The sequence below is a fragment of the Geotrypetes seraphini genome, chromosome 12, assembly GCF_902459505.1.
Source record: "Geotrypetes seraphini chromosome 12, aGeoSer1.1, whole genome shotgun sequence".
In the NCBI taxonomy this organism is placed as follows: Eukaryota; Metazoa; Chordata; class Amphibia; order Gymnophiona; family Dermophiidae; genus Geotrypetes; species Geotrypetes seraphini.
This window is the reverse complement of record NC_047095.1, coordinates 90,123,371-90,142,942: the sequence shown is the minus strand read 5'-3', so window position 1 is coordinate 90,142,942 and position 19,572 is coordinate 90,123,371. Positions and strand designations below refer to the sequence as shown.

At 42.2% G+C, this 19,572-nt stretch overlaps 1 protein-coding gene across 3 annotated transcripts in view; it reads left to right on the top strand.

Annotated features, from left to right (window-relative positions):
* The window catches only part of TNN (tenascin N), a 95,380-nt gene that overhangs the window by 11,864 nt on the left and 63,944 nt on the right, over positions 1–19,572 (top strand). For all 3 annotated transcript variants that reach the window (XM_033916171.1, XM_033916169.1, XM_033916170.1), the window contains exons 2-6: positions 5,540–6,005; positions 10,104–10,478; positions 15,497–15,760; positions 15,989–16,171; positions 17,006–17,095. In XM_033916171.1, the coding sequence (XP_033772062.1) occupies positions 5,561–6,005; positions 10,104–10,478; positions 15,497–15,760; positions 15,989–16,171; positions 17,006–17,095 (1,357 nt within the window). In that variant the 5' untranslated portion in view covers positions 5,540–5,560. The remainder of the gene's footprint in view (positions 1–5,539; positions 6,006–10,103; positions 10,479–15,496; positions 15,761–15,988; positions 16,172–17,005; positions 17,096–19,572) is intronic.

Here is a 19,572-nt window from a genome sequence, read left to right as displayed (position 1 = left end):
TGCCATCATCTACTGTGTTACTAATTATAATGAATCCTACAGTGCTGTTACAATTAACTCACAGAACACAGTGTTCAATAGTTAATGGAACCAGACAACTGCACATAGACTCCTCACCCCCCAATAAATTTGCTGTGTATCAAAAATCTCCTCAATTTTTCGATTATCTATGTAACCCTATCCCTGTGGAATAATTCACCTAGGCCTTAACCTTAAGGCCCTGTCAAGCATGAGGGGTATATAGTTCAATTTATAGTTCAGGGCGCAGACCAAGGCTGGAAGTGTCTTTGGGAGACTGGAGAAGCATTACATTACATTAGTGATTTCTATTCTGCCATTACATTGCGGTTCAAGGCGGATTACATATGAGTTGTCAGGACATTTAGGAGTACATTAGGAGTTGTCTGGACATTTTCGTAGGTGCTAAAGGGTGAAATGGATTGCAAATGGGGCTTGAGATGGATCTTGCTGTGTTAGTTTGTCTTTATGTAGTTTTTGAATAGCAGGGTTTTTATTTCTTTTCTATAGGTTTTGTAGTTTGCGGTCGAGATCAGTAAGTTGGAGAGTTGGTGGTCTAGTTTTGCTGCTTGGGTGGCTAGGAGGGCATTGTACATTTTTTTTCATTTGACGTTTTTGATTGGAGGGTGCGTGAATGGTGCATGGGTTCTCCTGTCTGGTTGTGGTGGTTTGAATTAGTCGGTTCCAGTAGACTGGGCTGTCTCCGTTTATGACTTTGAATAGTAGGCAGTAGAATTTGAAAAGTATTCTTACTTGTATTGGGAGTCAGTGTGAGTCGAGGTATGCCGTTTTGATATGGTCTATTTCCTCAGTGAATAGATAAGTCTTAGAGCTGTATTTTGTACTGTTTGTAGTTGTTTTATCATGGTTGCAGGGCAAGGGAGATAGAGGATGTTGCAGTAGTCTAGTAGACCAAGGACTAGAGATTGGACCATTAGCTGGAATTGTTTTATGTCAAAGAATTTTCGAACTTGTCTTAGGTTTCTCATGACTGCAAATGATTTTTGTATTGTTTTGTTGATTTGTGGTTGCATGGTACAGCCTCTGCCTATCAGCATTCCCAGAAGTTTTAGAGTGGGTCGAATGGTGTATGTGATAAAGTTTATTGCTAGGTTTGTTATGGTTGGGGTTTTGCTATTTTCGAGGAGGATGAATTTTGTTTTGTCAGGATACTACAATCAGCTATGTCAATAAATTTTAAAAATCCACACCACACCCAAAGTATATCAAACAAGTTTCTCTCTTACTGTAATGGCAGAAAATGAAACAAATATAACAAGCCTAAGGATGCTCACTTCAGGGCATAACTATGCCTCGTATTTACGGTTTGATGTTATCTAGAAGAGGGTATGCAGTTTTCTCTTCTCTTCTTCAAATGTTCGCTTTAATATTTCAACAATCATTTCTTCTCTCTACACACAATCCCTTTCCAGACCTCAATAGGGGGTTTGTCTTATTCTTTCTCCTCCTTCATGTAGGAACTCTGCACAAATGTCTGGCTCTAGTGCTTTAAGGGGGAATGTCCCTTTATATTCCCCAACCGCTGCTGTCACTCTTTTGAGGAACAGGACTCTCTGATTTCCTGTTCCCGAACCTGAGGCTTCCTCTCCCTTTAGGATCCAGTCTCTTTTTCTACCCTCTCCTGTTTTTGAGTTAGGGATTTGATTCCACCCTTCTGTATTAGAGCAAAAGTCCACTTACTCCTATTTCCCTCCTTTTTTGCCAGTTGAGGTCTGAGGTCCTCCATTTCTCCCTTTAATCTTGGTGGGAGGCAGGGAGGCAAATACTCCTTATCGCCCCTGTTTTCACTTTTTATTCTTTTTTTTTAGTTCAACAACTTTTATTGGGTTTAAAGTACAGAAAAATACAGATATCAGAACAAACACAATATTCACTTTTTATTCTACTCATCACCCCGCCCCTTTCCTTTGACAAAAGGAACTAATCCCCGAGCAAGCTTCCGCTACAGTTTTCCCTTGGCAACTAATGACATCATCATGGATTTTCTTTCACTTTCCCACTACTGGTAACAGAAGAGAAATTCCCAATCCTGATCCTCAATGGGGGAGGGTGGGGTGTTATATCTCTATTTTGTAACATAGGTAGGGCTACCATATGGCTCCAGAAAAAGGAGGACGGATTGCTGTATGGGAGGAGATACAATGGAAGTAAAACCTGGATGTCTGAATCCGTCCTCCTTTTTCTGGAGCCATTTGGTGATTCTAAACATAGGGAAAGTGGACTTGACTCTTTATGAAGCGCTGCTCCTTGTAACCCTAGACACATCACTTATTTTTCCACTGCCCCTAGTACATTAGATCAGTGGTTCCCAACCCTGTCCTAGAGGACCACCAGCCAGTCAGGTTTTTGGGATAACCCTAATGAATATGCATGAGAGAGATTTGCATATAATGAAGGTGACATGCATACATATCTGCTCCATGTATATTCATTAGGGCTATCCTGAAAACCTGACTGGCTGGTGATCCTCCAGGACAGGGTTGGAAACCACTGCATTAGATAGACTGTGAGCGTACTAGGACTTGAGTACCTGATTTGTAACCTGTTCTGAGCTCCTTTGGGAGGATGGGCTAATAGACTAAATAAATAAAAACTGCATAGAGTTCACTTTCCCTGTGTAATGTATCAACTTTTATATTGGGCTACCACAAGAATTATCCTGATGATGCTGGTGTACCTGAGCTTTCAAGTCCAATAGCTTTCCTCTCCCGATGGACTTGAGGAATATAATATTATCTAACTAAAATGCCACTTACATTCTACCATAATAACTAGTCTCAGTACTGAGAAGAAAGCTATTTTTCTAAATAGTATGTTATGGTGGTTAAAAAATATACAAAAATAGGTATAACAGGGATATGCTAGCCCTTAAATACATAACCAGTGACATCAACTAGTATAATAGGGAAAGCCATTATGGATGGAATCCAGAAGCCAGAACTTTGCTTATGTCTGTCATTAGGCTTGACAGAAGTGCTAAGTTCAGAAATTTTTCATCTCTGATCTGGTCTTTGGCATCTTTCATAGTTTTCCTGCCCAGAAACATTCCAAACCAGTCTGTGGCAAATTGAAAGGCCACATTTGAGCAAGCAAAACTATATTATAAAGTCATATGCTAGCATAGCGAAAAAAAAAAAAAAAAAAGCTCTAGGGTCCCATCTTCTCCTTGGCTTTGAGAAAATCAAATACTTGAAAACAAACATTTATAACTGCTGCTTTTTAGCTTTATGGCCAGAAAGTGCATTAGTGGGATTTTGTCAATGAAAGCCTCATAAAATTGAGGCAATTTTGTTAAGAACAAAAATCACCAGCTATTTAAAAAAAAAACAACAGTGAAACAAATTTTCAGGTACACTGCCAGTAAGTAGGTCAGAGACTATTGAGAACTGAAGCACATTGCCTCTATCCAGACAGATTTTAAATATAACTTACAGAGCTTCTCAGAGAGCTCTGCCTTACAGGGACTTGCGATGTGAAATAGAGAATGACATGGGGACAAATTTTTCCCCATCCTTGCAGGAACTCAATTTCCCTGTCCCCGTGAGTTTTGTCACAGTCCCTGCTCCATTCCTGTAAGCTCTGCCTTAACCACACAAGCCTTGAAGACTTATGATTTAAAATGTTTGAGGCTTGTGCAGATGAGGACAGAGCTTATAGAAATGGGACAGGGATGGAATGAATTTGCCGGGACAGAACAGGAAAATGAGTTCCTATGGGTAAGGGGAAAAATTGTCCCCGTGTCATTCTCTAATGTGAAGATGAATGATGCTGCAGGATTGCTGGTCGACCTTAAAATAGTCCCATAAGTTATTTACATTACATTACATTACATTACATTAGGGATTTCTATTCCGCCATTACCTTGCGGTTCAAGGCGGATTACAAAAGGTTAATTTAAAAAAACAGAGTTACAATGATTAGCTAGAGAGGTAAGTTGTAGATCTTAAGAGCATTTAGAGGTCGTGTTGTTATTGCTGCTTCAGGAATTTCTTGAAAAGTGTGGTTTTTATTTCTTTTCTGAACGTCCTATAGTCTGGGGTGGTCATCAGAAGGTTGGAGATCTGGTTGTCCAGCCTTGCGGCTTGAGTGGCTAGGAGGCCGTCGTGTAGTTTTGTTCTTTTTACTTCCTTGATTGGGGGGGGTATGAATGGGGAGTGCGTTTTTCTGTGTCTGGTACTGGGTGCTTGGATGAGGCGATTGTTCAGGTATGATGGGCTGTCTCCGTGTAGGGTTTTAAAAATGGGATGCCTTTGAAGAAGTCTGGGACTGGCTTTCTTGAGTCTTGAACTAAGTTTTCTCTTTAATAAAATGCTGAATTATGTTTAATTGCAGACCTGACTTATCTCATGTTCTAGCCTGCCTGAACTGGGTGTTTTACCTTGGGCGTTTTAGCTTCTTATGGTTATCTCAGCATACACAGTATTGTATTCCGCCCTCCTGGACATGTAACAGAAAGATTGCAGGGCTTAGATAAATGACCTGCTTAGGACCAATGATTGTTAAGAAAAGTAACATATGAGAAGTTTTTTTCTAGCATTGAGTTGTTTAGCCAGAATATATATAAATATCACTGTAACTTCCTGGTTTCGGGACTTCTGAAGCTGAAAGCTTGGGGGCTCAGGAGTCTGCATATGCTGAATAAAACATCTGTGCTTTCTTCAAGTCTCTAAGTTTTGTGGCTGACCAAAGTGACCTTTCACCTTGAGCTCTCATTAGGAGATTGTGAAATTTTGTGTATTCACTGAACAAGGAATTGTAGGTGACAATTTGTGGCAAAATGTAGTTGGTGAAAAGTCAGGACTGCTTTTAGGGAGATACAACTGCTTGCATGCCACAGGGAGCTCCCCAAGCCTGCACAGCTTGTTGGTGGATCTTAGAACCCCTCTCAAATTTCTGAATAGACTGATTTCCTGTTCTTTGTGAACCACTTTGCTCTCTATAGTGTTACAGGCAGTAGATCAAATGCAAAAAAACCTTAAACCTTTTCCCTGGGCTCTACCATGTATAACACTGGCCAATCAGAATGGTTACCGGGCAATATCCAGCCAGTGGTGATGAGCATTTTTGAAATGCTCTCTGCCACCAGCTAAATTAGACTTGGAAATCCAATGCAAGGCCAATGTCCAGGTACCAGTATTGAATATCAACGTGAGTGGTGTACTGGAAGTTATGTGGGTAAGGCCAATATTCAGACCCGTACCCAGATATCTAAACTGAGCAAAATTAAGACTGCCATTTAAGTGGTCTTATTTGTCTGGTTAGCTTCTGGGATCCCCAGATCACCCTGGCACTGCACAGTGCCATAGCAGTCAGAAGAGATAATTAACAGGACTAGCTGGTTAAATGCCACTAAATAGTCCCTCCGATCCTCTTTTGCCTGGATAAAACTCTCTTGAATATCAGGCCTGTATTTACATAGGGGATAATTTTCAGCAGAGAATGTTTTCTTGCAACATTATGATATCATACTTTTTCTTTTCTTTTATTGCTCTTTGCAAAGAGCTTCCAGCTTTATTGGACAATGTGCCACACTACTATTGCTGGTATGAGGAGAAGCAGGATGACCCTTTGCAACATGCTTGCCCTCCCTTTGGGCGTCTTCTTCTGCTGTGCTCTCCGACAAGCACATGCTCAGCCCCTTAGCACCCAAAACTGCACCAGTGAAAAGGGAGTCACCTTCAGCCATGTCTACAAGCTTGACTTTCCCAAGACATCCCAAATTAAGGTGGACGCAGACGCTTTGCCACTGGGTGATGATGAAGCTGTGCTGCTGACTCCTGGAGGAGAGGAGGAAGGCGAGGAGCAGAACATCATCTTCAGGCACAAGATTCGGGTCCAGACTCCCAAGACGGACTGTGACAGCTCTGCAAAGTTCAGGGAGCTGTTGGAAAGGCTGAGAAAACTTGAGGAAGATCTGAAGGAAATAAAGGAGACCTGTAGTTCACAGAGATGCTGCATGGGAGGAGGTACAGTATTAGGTACTAGGCCTGTTTTAGAAGGAATACGGTGAGTTGTGCTTAACCTGCTCATTTCCTCGCAAGGCATTTTAGGCTTTGTGGCCTTATGTTTCTTCAGAGGAAAGATAGCATTAGGATTAAATATTACAAAAGGGATTTACTATATATATGTAGTGGGGAATATACGTTACCTTCACTGAAAACATGCATTGCAAAATATTCATGAATAAAATACACTCGGGGCTCCTTTTACTAAGGTGCGCTAGCGTTTTTAGCGCACGCAGCAGATTAGTGCGCGCTAACACCACACTATGTGGCTAGAACTAATGCCAGCTCAATGCTGGCGTTAGCATCTAGCGCACGTGACATTGTAGCGCGTGCTATTCCGCGTGTTAAAGCCCTAACGCAGCTTAGTAAAAGTAGCCCTCAGATGGTTACACTGTTTTATTTATTTATTCAATTTTCTATACCGTTCTCCCAAGGGAGCTCAGAATGGTTTTCATTTTCCCTGTTCTGGTGGGGTCACAATCTATCTAATGTACCTGGGGCAGTGGGGGGGGATTAAGTGACTTGCTCAAGGTCACAAGGAGCAGTGTGGGTTTGAGCCCCCAACCTCAGGGTGCTGAGGCTGTAGTTTTAACCACTGTGCCACACTAGGCTCTAAGGAGGTAATTCTCGAAAGTGGCACCGAAATGTTGGCATGACAAAGAAACGCATGCCTAACCTGTTATAGAATAGTAGCACAGAACTGCTTTGGTGTACCGAAACCTGAGTTTGACAGTTTATCCCAGGTCAATGGCAGGCATAGTTTGGTGCACTGAATGCCTGTATCTGATACTATTCTACAGTATAAGGTGTGAGCATTGCTGGACAGAACGGTCATGACATGTCCATGAGCAATCCATTGGTATAGCTCATTAGCTGTTATGCACTTTGCCAGGCTTATCCAACCTTTTCCTATCGAGCCACATTTTATATTTTGTAACATTTGTAAAGCCAAAACACGCGCCATCGTATTTTGCCACGTTATGTCAAATAGTGGCAAAATTCAACAGTGTGTTGTCCCATCCTCATCCATCACCTAATCTTCCTCTCATTCTCAAGTACTGCCCTCCCAGCCTTCATCCAGTTTCTCATCTACTTGCAGCCATCACCCCAGTCTACGTACTCTTTCTGATGTACTCCCCAGACTTTACCCAGTCTCTCTTATTCTCTCTGATACCCCCAAGCATAGGCAGCAGAGTTCCCAAGAACTCCGCCCGGCAGGATCCTGCAGTATGTCTCTCTCCAGCTCCCGACTCCCTCCCTCACCTTCTCCTAGTCACTGTAATTTTAAATCTTTGGGCAGTCGCCATGCAGCAGCAACAAGCATTGCTGCAGAATGAACACTTCCGGGGTAGGCCTACTTGCTGATGCTGTGTGGCAACTGCCCAGACTTAAAATCACAGCAGGTGGGATGGAGGTAAGTGGGAGAGAAGAGCCGCCCATAACTGACTCCTCTGACTGCCAAATTTTGGGGAGGCCATGACCCCTGTGCAGAACAGACAGTGGGATCCCTGCTTCCCCCTCATGACTTGGCTCTCTAAGGGCTAGATGCACTAAAGATACCGACTGGATCACTGTTGACTGATTCTCCTCTCCTCCGCAGGATTGCTGTTGGCCAATTTTCAGGCAGCGATCGAAGTGCTCTGTTATGTTATTGAAATTCAATAAAATTTTTCATGAACTTAAAAAAAAATGTTTGCATGCAAATGATTTGCACGGAGGTGGCCTTGCCTTAATGACAACATATCCAAAGATTGGAGGACCAATGGTGAGGTGGAGGAAGGGAATAGAGAGTTACTGGACTGCGTAGGGTTGGGGTACAGAAGGAGGAAGAGGGAGAGATGCTGGATCTCATGGAGAAGGTAGGTGGGAGATGCCAACCCACATGCCTGGCAAAATTGGATTGGCAAAGAGTTGGTAAGCCATTTTATTGGTGTGGCACTTGCCACTACATGCCACCTCATAGCAACACCTATGCATGTAATATTCTTGAATCCAGTATAATCAATAATTCAGCACATCACTCTACAATAGGACTGAAAATAAGAAAGGAGTGAGCTGCTAAAATGACCACTGTGAGGATATTGAAGTGTAAATAGTAACATAAGGCCTTTTCTATTAAACTGCACTAGCAGTTTTCTAGCGCAGGGAGCTGCGCTGAAAGCCCCGCGCTGCTCCTGATGCTCATAGAGTTCCTATGAGCGTCGGGATCAGCGCGGCTCTCTGCGCTACAAACTGCTAGTGCAGTTCAATAGAAGAGGGGGTAAGTTTTCTGGTTTTCTGCTTTGCCAGATGGTCAGTAAAATCGGCCAGGCAGTGTGCCCTTTCAAAAGGTCCTGGGAAGAACACACGTTAAGTGAAATTTATTAGAGAGCCAGTAAGTGGAAAAAAAAAAGCATCAAGTGTCTCTGAGATCCATGGTACTTTTTTTTTTTCCATTTACAAGTTAAATTTATTTATTTTTAGACTTTGTTCATTTATTGAAATTTTCAACACAAGCATGCCTTTATTAACATGCATTAAAACCTTAATGCATTAACCCTCCCCCCCTTTTTACAAAACCGTAGCGTGGTTTTTAGCGCCGGCCACGGCAGTAACAGCTCCAACGCTCATAGAATTCCTATGAGCGTTGGAGCTGTTGCCGCCGCAGCCGGTGCTAAAAACCATTCTACGATTTTGTAAAAGGGGGGGGGAATTGCACTAATAACATACTAACCCTCTCTTTTACTAAGGTGTGCTAAACGCTAAAGCGTGCATAGACTAACATACATGCGTTAGGGTTTAGCGTGCGCTAATCGATTAGCGCACCTTAGTAAAAGTGGGCCTAAATGTGCAGCTCTACTACTAATCATCTTCCCTCTGTATTCCTTATCCATCCTATCCAGAAACTCTCCTCTATGTCTCTCTCTCTATCCTCTTCCCATGTTCCTCATCTGCTCTCTCAGTGTCCTGTCCCTGGTCCCTGTCTTCACCCCACCCATGTCCAGCAGTGCACCTCTGTGTCCCTGTCCTTTCACATGTCTAGCATATCCCCTTTTTCCTCCACTCCTATGGTACCTCCATCCCAGGGTCAACATTGCTCCCTCCCTCTTCCCTGCCCACCCTTGCATACAGCATTTTTTTTCTCCCTCTCTCCATTTGTCCCTCTCTCTCTCTCTCCATTTGTCCAGCATATCTCACTTGGTCTCTCTTTCCTTTTCCTCCACTCCCCACCTCTCCCATTAAGGATCCAGGATTTCTCCGCCTCTGCAGTCCAGCTTTTCATTCTCTTGACTCTCCCCTACTGAGAGTCCAGCATCTCTCCCCCTTTCTTCCCCCCTTCATGTCTGGTCTGATATCGCCCCAGGTCTGACATATCTCCCTCCCTCTGCCCCAAAATGGGTCTAGCATCTCTTCCTCTCTTCCCCCAATCATTTGGAATTGGAGCTCTCCCTCTTCCTCCATACATTCCTGGTCCGGTACCTGTTTCCCACCCTGTCCTCTGCCCACCTGGTCCTTGCAAACCAATGAGTTGCAGGCAGCACTAAAGATGTACTGATGCTTCTGGCTGCCCTGGTTCTTCTCTCTGCTTGGTCCTGTTGGTTTGCGAGGGTTGGGAAAAGGAGAAATAAGAGGAGAAGAACTGCCTGACCCATGAGAGAGAAGGGAGGGAGAGTTATATGACTGTGCTATATCTCTTTTTTTCAGCCCTTGCATGAAGTGAGTGCGTGAAAGATTTATTTTTAAAATCTTATTATTAAATTATGAAGATGTTTAAAGATGTGCATATGTTCAGTCGCTGAGGTCGAAGCTGTGACATTTGGCTCAAATGATTTCCGGTTTCAAACTTGTGCCAAATCAAACTTCAAAAATGAAATTAGGATCTGAAGACCATATTTTGACTAAAACAACAACAACAGTTATCCAAATTTTGATCTTCAGCTGTTAAATGCTATTTAAGGATACAGTGTTGAAAATACTTTTCATGGAGGCATTGATTTTAATCAGAGGATTTGGTTGATGGATAATCACATATGTGTAGACCTATTTTTCTTAACAATATTTCCTGGATATTTCCCCCAGGTCTCTCTAGCCTGTGTAGCAGTCATGGTACCTTTAATCGGGAAACTTGCAGCTGCAATTGTGACGAAGGCTGGACAGGAAGAGACTGCTCTAGTTATGGCTGTCCCAACAGCTGCAGTAACCGTGGGCAGTGCGTCGATGGTGTATGCATCTGTGATGAGCCCTATGCTGGTGAAGACTGTGGACAGCTGCTGTGCCCCAACAACTGCAGTGGGAATGGGGTCTGTATCAATGGTGTGTGCCAGTGCTATGAAGGGTTCATAGATACAGACTGCAGTGAGCTGAGGTGTCCCAACGACTGTAGTGGGAATGGGAACTGCGATCGTGGAGAGTGCTACTGTGAGGAAGGCTTCCATGGACTGGACTGCTCTAATGGTAAGAGATGCCAAGAACATTTATGGCAGTTGAGTTTTGAATTAATGTAACTGTAACATAGTAAACGACAGCAGGTAGATCAGTGGTGTAGACAGAAGACAATTTCTGGATGTGCATGGATTTCCTCTTCCTGCCACCCACGTCCCACATCCCCTGCTCCCTCACTCCTTCCAATCTTGAAAATTAAATAACTTATCTGGCGGGGATCCTTAAGCCCCACTAACTAAAGACTCATCAGTCTTCCAGCTCCCTTCAGAAAACTGTGGCAGTCAGCAGCATGAGCAAGGGTCATTGACGCCTTTGTGAAAACTTCAGGTTTGAAATAATTATACATGCAAAATGACACCAGCGCAAGGTTTTAAAAATTATAACCAAGATTTATTGAATTATTGTTTCTATTTTTCCATTATTAGATCAAAAGAACAGCATAATTGCTTACGTTGCGCTCATGGGAGATCATCATCGTGGCCAAAGGCTGGCCTTCTCACAATGGTCTCGTTTTCATATCTCATTTCATTCCATTATATAACTTTTGGTTTAGTGACATCATCAAGTTTGACGACCAATAACATTTCCCCAAAGAGGTGGTCTTAAAAGTTTAGACAAAGGAAAATAAATCCCTCCATGTTTCCATGTTTAAAGTTTAGAACAGTACATTTGATTTCTGAATTAACATTATAACATATTCAAAAGAATTCCACAATTATTAACAGGGTGCTGAGAAATTCTCAGCCCTAAAGGAAAAACTCTCTTCCTAAGCTGACAGGTTCAAATTGCATAGCCTTACACAGAAACCTTACTCTGGAAGAGGAGGGGGGGGGGTAAGTCCCCCTTTCCCTGAAGCGTGGGCTTCCAATGCCCCCCTTCTTCCTATTCTTGAGGCTGACTCTAATTACTTCCAGATGCTGCCTTAGGATTTTCCTTAGTGTTTCTTCAGGTTTAAAATATATAAAATATGTTTTTTCAAAGCAACACAGTCATACACTTCAATCCAATCATATTTGTTTCATTCACTCTTTGCTTGGCCAAGCTTTCATTCATTCAATAAATCATAATTTTCATTCAACTACATCCAATTTAGTTTGAGACATGTTATCCTTCTTTACCAGTCTAAAGCAAGCACATCTGGTGTTACGAGGCTGGGAGCGGGAAAAACTCAGAGAGGACAAAGAAGGCAGAAAACTAATCACTGGCACAAGATGGTGTCCAAACAGAGAACCCAAATTGGATTCCATGTAATCATGTAATCATGATTTCCACCATGATTTGGCTCAACAGCAAAGTACACAAGAAAACACCATTCTTTCCCTTATATTAATCTTTAGTGTGTTTTTTCTTCTGGCCTTAACTACATTATATTTAAATGTTTTATTCACCTGTTTTTCATACGCTTCTATTTGGGCGCGGTCCTTAACTAACACAGATGTTTGTCTAACTAGAATTACCCAGAATCATACGCAAAACTGGCCTTTTGTAGAAAAACGTCCACAAAAATACTGCACTATCATGCCCTAATATCCATTCCCATTTCCGTCCCATAACCAGCACGCTGGCCACGAGCCACGACTCAAGCAGCAATCTAAGCTGTCAGTGCTGGCAGCCCATGCAAGTTTAGTTCTCATGTATGAACTGAGCATGTGTGAGAACTGGGCATGCTCACAGTGCTATCATTGGAGCTTAGACAGGTGATATTTAGGATTACCAGATTTTACGTCGGTAAAGTCCAGACCCCTAGACCTGCCCCCAGGCCCTCCCAGTTCCACCCATCCCTGCCCCGTTACACCCCCAGCTCTGCCCTCAGCTTCGCTCCCAGCCCTGGCCCCCACTGCCTGTTCGTCAGGCAGGAAGAAATCCATGCATGAGCGGATGCAATGCGATGTCACGTGCATGCATGCTTGCATGTGTTGTCACCACATTGCATCTGCGGATGCTCCCTCCCGATGAGACTTCTTTTCAAAACCCGGCTGGACCCCCGGATATGTCCTTTTTGAAGGGGGTCAGAGGGCTGTTAAGTTGCTGGGACTAAGAGATTCCTACTAGTTACATGAATGGAGCATAATGCTTCTGGGTGGGTCTGAAGTGCATGGATTTGTCTGTGCCCCTCCAGACCCACCAGTAGCTACACCTTTGAGAGACACCAAAATGGCCTGTCCAGTCTGCCCAGCAAGATGCCATTCTGTTTGAGAAACTGGACTGCGACCTTATTTCTACATAAAGGTCCTTATATAAGGAGAACTCTGCCCACCATAAGCAGATGGCTAATATTTGCTAAGATATGAATCACCCCCTTCTTTCATGGTTATATATCTGCTGTGCATGGTGGTGAAAAATCCCCTGTAATACTGAGGTAGATTTCATAACTTAATAGGCCAGTAGGTTAGGGCTCTTCACCTAATACATAACCACTAGAAGATATTCATATAGTAAATCCCCCTACCAGAGACTTTAATTTAGCAGGTATCAGAACAATACGGAGAATAGACCTCAGTGTTCCAAGAGGAAAAACTCAGGGAACCGCTATGACAACTACAAAATTGTCATAGGAAACACATCCTTGGTCTGAAAAAATCTCCATTCAATAAATCAATATCGCAAAAACATATTTCCAAAATTCTTTTAGATAAAAAACCTACACTTATCTTTAATGATGTCTTTCTGTCCTCTGGTATGGACAAGATCACTGCAGTGCAGTGAAAAAAAATCACCTGGTGCTGTTTCACTCAATTTAGCATTGCACTGGAGATAATCGAGAAATTACCGACAGGCCCTGTTTCGCAATCATGCTGCATCAGGGGAATTTGTTTGAAAGATGAGCTGCTGCTTCAAAGATCCTCTCTGAGAAAAGGGCTCTTCACCTTACATAGAAACAAAGAAAATAATGAGAGATAAACACCATTTGGCCTATCCAGTCTGCCTATACATATCAGCTGCTAAGCTCTCCTTTCCTTCAGAGATCTTCTGTGCTCATCTCATGCTTTCTTGAATTCAAATACAGTCCTTATCTCCCATCATCTTGAAGAACAGGTAAATAGAGAATGGTTATATTTCCATAGGACTAGGGCAGGGCTACTCAATCCCAGTCCTTCAGATCCACAGGCAAGCCGGATTTTCATAATATCTACAACAAATATGCCTGAGAGAGATTTGCATACCAAGGAAGCAATGCATACAAATTTCTCTCACTCGTATATTCATTGTGGATATCCTGAAAACCTGGCCTGCCTGTGGACATTGAGAACCAGAACTGAATAGCCCTGGACTAAGGGATATTCCACAAGACTACTTTTCCTGGCAGAAGATGCTTTAGTTTAACTATGAGGTCCTTTTAAAAACAGGGGGTATATGTGTTGACTAAAGAAAAGACTTCATGGAATTTGTTTTAAATCTGCTAGTAGTTTCATGGACTGTCCCCTAATCCTAGGAAAATGGCAATAATCATCTCCAACTTTGTTCCATACTATTCATAATTTTACAGACCTCTCTCATGTCTCCTCTTGGTCATCTCTTCTACTTATCCTGTTTAATCTTTCTGAATGAGGGGACTCGCTGCATCTCCTTTGTCTTTTTTTTTTTTTAATCCTCTGCACGTTCTCTAATTTTGCTCTGTTTTTGAGATATGGCGACCAGAACCTCATGCAATGCTCCAGGTGCAGTGTGCAATCAGACCTTGCATAGATATGTGGATGGTATTTTGTTTTATAGTTATCCTATTTAATTTCTGTCAAAGACACAACACCCTTCTGTGATATTAATGAGAAGTAAACACAACAAGAGGAACGATTGTATCTACTATTAATTTTGGTACTAAGGATTGAATTAAAAAGAAGTGATTAATTTATTGGGTTACTTTTAATAAATAAGGATTTATATAAATAAAATAAATTAATATTGGTGTGAGAATAGGAGGTTACACGAGACCTGTGATAACTCACGAAGTGGTTGGATGGACAAGACTAGTTCTAAGTCTAAGAACCGTGGGCACTTGAGGTCACTGTTCCCCAACAAGAAGGATAAACAATGACGAAAGAAGAGTTATATGAATCAAGCACCAATGTAACTAGAAACATAAGAACATAAGAATTGCCGCTGCTGGGTCAGACCAGTGGTCCATCGTGCCCAGCAGTCTGCTCACACGGCAGCCCTTAGGTCAAAGACCAGTGCCCTAAGTCTAGCCTTACCTGCATACGTTCTGGTTCAGCAAGAACTTGTCTAGCTTCGTCTTGAATCCCTGGAGGATGTTTTCCCCTATAACAGCCTCCGGAAGAGCATTTCAGTTTTCCACCACTCTCTGGGTGAAGAAGAACTTCCTTACTTTTATCCCCTTTTAACTTTAGAGAGTGCCCTCTCATTCTCTCTACCTTGGAGAGGGTGAACAACCTGTCTTTATCTACTAAGTCTACTATATTCCCTTCATTATCTTGAATGTTTCGATCATGTCCCCTCTCAGTTTACTTCTCATTAGTATCACAGAAGAAGAATTTTGTTTTATAGCTCATATATAATAATTACTAGTGTTCTATAATTTTTTTTTCAATGAGAGGTTTTCTAAGGATCAGAGGATTCAAATCCATATACGGTTGCCACTGAAAAGTGCATCATAACTAGAAGTGATGACCTCAGCCTTCAGCCACAACAAACTCTTATCAATTAAAATATCAGTATGATCATCTTCTTTATTTTATACATCAGAAAATGATCACAGGCATCTACCTGGTTCACAATAAAGTCTTATAAAATGGATGAACCTGACACACTGACAAGGGAAATATAAAATTTAAAATACAGGTTACAATCAATAAAATAACAGGTAACCTAACAAAGAGATAAAACTATTATTATATGGCACTGAACCACATGAGAAAAGGAGCAGAAAATGAACAAGGGAGCTGCCAAGACTCGGTGCTAGCAACCAGTTACAGATTAATAAAGACTACATTCCCTTTATTTTGACCTCACCCACTACGGTATGAAAGCTATATGTAGCAGAAAATGTCTAAATGTTTTTTTTTATTTTCCAGTGATTGGCACTCAGAACCTAGGGCTACTGAGATCTACAGAAGACTCTCTGAGTGTCAGCTGGGACAAAGGACCAAAGGTTGATTATTACATCATCAGTTACTACCCAATTGGGGATGAATCCTCCATGAAGCAATTTAGAGTGCCCAAAGACCAGCTCACTTATGAGATTGTGAACCTGGTGCCTGGCACCCGTTATCAGATAATGTTGCGTCAGGTGAAGAAAGGTATCTCTGGTGAGCCAGGACAACTGGAAGCTAGTACAGGTAGGAAGTGATCTTCCTTCATATGAGGGGTTTGCTGGATACCTTCAAGCATAACTCAGACCTTGGATATGACTTGTTTTTAGTATTTGCAGCTCTATGTGAGATGATCCCACTGAATAAACACTTCTTCCTGTTGCAATACATCTCAGTATATTTGTGTCAGGATAAACTGCTTTGGCCTCAGATATGTGACAGTTTTGGAATTTGCATTATAATTTTTTTGTACAGATGTATCGTCGCTGGGCAAAATCTGGCTGATAGAAGAGACTGAGAATTCACTGGAAGTGGAATGGGAGAACCCTGAAGGAGAAGTGGATTATTACAAACTGAAGTACTTGACCCCATCGGGGCAGGTGACAGAGGTGGTAATACCAAAAAGCAGAGATGTGAAGAGTAGATACGTCATTACAGGTAAACAGTCTTGAGCCTGGACAAGGCAGAGTTGGTAGGGAAATATGTCAAGAAAATTACACTGCCTGATTCCAAACACAGGGAGCTGCTGGGCTTTCATTTGTCTTTGAGAAAGCTGAACTTTTTGATCTGATGTGCATTCATTCCTAGAATTCCAGATAATTCCTGTTTCCTGTTTTGACCCCTCTTCTGGCACTGTAGGATTTGTAATATAACTTTTTCAAAGCTACATTTTTCAGTGTTTCCCTTTCAGTCCATACATTCCTAGAATTCCAGTCCATACATTCCATAATTCTTGTTTCCTCTTTTGATGTCCATACATTCCTAGAAGTCCAGATAATTCCTGTTTTGACCCCTCTTCTGGCATTGCAGGATTTGTAATATTACTTTTTCAAAGCTACATTTTTCAGTGTTTCCCTTCCAGTCCATACATTCCTAGAATTCCAGTCCATATATTCCATAATTCCTATTTCCTGTTTCTGATGTCCATACATTCCTAGAATGCCAGATAATTCTAGTCCATGCATTCCTAGAATTCCAGTCCATACATTCTATAATTCCTGTTTCCTGTTTTTATGTCCATACATTCCTAGAAGTCCAGATAATTCCTGTTTTGACCCCTCTTCTGGCATTGCAAGATTTGTAATATTACTTTTTCAAAGCTACATTTTTCAGTGTTTTACAATGAGTATTAAAAATTCAGTACTAATTTTTTTTTAAAAAGTCCTGTTGATAGCCTAGCAGTGTGTTTTGTAATGTTACGTCTCATGAGTTTATTCTTAGAAATGTTTCTCCTCCTGCTTCACTGATTCACCACCTTTTGTCTCTTCACAGGTTTACAGCCTTCCACCAGGTATCAGATCACAGTCTGGTCTGTAAAAGATGGACTCGATGGAAAATCCTCATCAGTGAGCGGCACCACTGGTACTGCTTATATTTATGTCATGCTTACTAGTTCATTGCTGAGCATATTATAGCATGGTTGAATCCCTGGATTCCATATAGGTCAATGAACGGGTGCCCAAATTTGATCACTCAGGGAAGATGCATGGACAGACTAATTAATTACCCCCCCACCCCTTTTACTAAGTCACGATAGAGCACTAAATGCTGCGACACTGCTCCAACGCTCATAGAATTCTTATGAGCGGCGGAGGATTTAGCATCCCAGGCCATAGTAGAAACTTCTACCACGGCTTAGTAAAAGTGGGCCTTAAAGAAGTGTTAACAATCAATAATTGGTGTAATTGGCAACCATTTGCATTTGCATGCGTATCGGCTCTTAATTGCTTAATTTTTCTAGCATATAATTCATAAGGGGTGTGGGCATGGGGGGGGAGGTGTGGGCGGATTAGGGGACATTCCCAGAAGTTAGGCGCTATAATTACAGGTTTATTTATTTGATAAACCACTTTTTCACGATAAAAGCGGCGTACAATATATAAAAGCAAATTGGAAAAATAGAAAAGAACGCCCTAAATTAATAGTAAAAACCCACCCGAAAGGATTCCAAGATGGTTAAGAACGTATACACATTTAAAACAATCCAGTTCAATCATCAAACTGATGCTCTCTGTATCAACCACCCATAACCTCAACCCTCCTTAAGATCTGTGTCATAGACCTCATAAACTATCCAGGCCGTCAACTTCTTTTTAAAACAAGGGAATGATAGTTCCTCCCTCAAATATTGAGGCAAAGAGTTCCACATCACAGGCACCACATAAAAGAAAGCAAGTTTTCGAGTATTTTACAATTTGGAATGCGTAACTTCAGGAACTTGTAGGAGAGATGCCTGACTAGAGCGCAGTTCACGAGAGTGTGTGTGTGGGGTATACAACTAACATTTTTGCAAGTAGATAAGAACATAAGAACATAAGCAGTGCCTCTGCTGGGTCAGACCAGTGGTCCATCATGCCCAGCAGTCCGCTCACGCGGCGGCCCACCAGGTCCAGGTCTATAACCCTCTATCTATATCCTTCTATCCCCTTTTCCTTCAGGAAATTGTCCAATCCCTTCTTGAACTCCAATACCGTACCCTGTCCTATCATGCCATCTGGAAGCGCATTCCAGGTATCCACCACCCTTTGGGTGAAGAAATTCCTAAAATTGGTTTTGAATCTGTCCCCTTTTAATTTTTCTGAATGCCCTCTTGTTCTTGTAGTTTTTGAAAGCTTGAAGAATCTGTCCCTCTCCACTTTCTCTATGCCCTTCATGATTTTGTAAGTCTCTATCATATCCCCTCTAAGTCTCCGCTTCTCCAAGGAAAAGAGCCCCAGTTTCTCCAATCTTTCAGCGTATGAAAGGTTTTCCATACCTTTTATCAAACGTGTCGCTCTCTTCTGAACCCTTTTGAGTATTGTCATATCCTTCTTTAGGTACGGCGACCAATATTGGACGTAGTACTCCAGATGCGGGCGCACCATCGCTCGGTACAACGGCAAGATAATTTCTTTCGTTCTGGTTCTAATACCCTTCTTGATTATACCTAGCATTCTATTCGCTTTCTTAGTGGCCACTGCGCACTGTGCTGACGGCTTCATGGTCTTGTCCACTATTACCCCCAAGTCCCTTTCTTGGGTACTCTCACTCAGTAACAGCCCTCCCATCATGCAGCTGTACCTCAGGTTTCTGTTTCCTACGTACAAGACTTTACATTTCTCTACATTAAACTTCATCTGCCATCTCATTGCCCACTCCACTAGCGTGTTCAGGTCCCTTTGTAAATCTTTGCAGTCTTCTTTAGTCCTAGCCCCATTAAATAGTTTGGTGTCGTCTGTGAATTTAATTACTTCGCACTTCGTCCCTGTTTCTAGATCATTTATAAATACATTGAACAGCAGCGGTCCAAGCACCGACCCCTGCGGAACATTACTCGTGACCCCCCTCCAGTCCGAGTAGTGGCCCTTCACTCCTACCCTCTGCTTCCTACCCGCCAACCAATTCCTGATCCATCTGTGTACGTCTCCTTCTACCCCATGGTACTTCAGTTTCCAAAGTGCGTTCATGGGATACCTTGTCAAAGGCTTTTTGGAAGTCTAAATATAAGATGTCTATGGGGTACGCTTTGTTCATCTGTTTGTTAATTTCTTCGAAGAAGTGTAATAAGTTCATCAGGCATGATCTTCCTTGCAGAAGCCATGTTGGCTTGTTATCATAAGTTTATTCCTTTCTAGATGCTCCTCGATGCTTTCTTTTATCAGCGCTTCCGTCATTTTCCCCGGAACTGAGGTCAGACTTACCGGTCTGTAGTTCCCCGGGTCACCTCTCGATCCTTTTTTAAAGATGGGCGTAACATTGGCTATCTTCCAATCCTCCGGGATCATGCCTGTTTTTAGGGATAGATTACAGACTTGCTGTAGTAGTTCCGCTATCTCCTCCTTCAGTTCTTTCAGTACCCT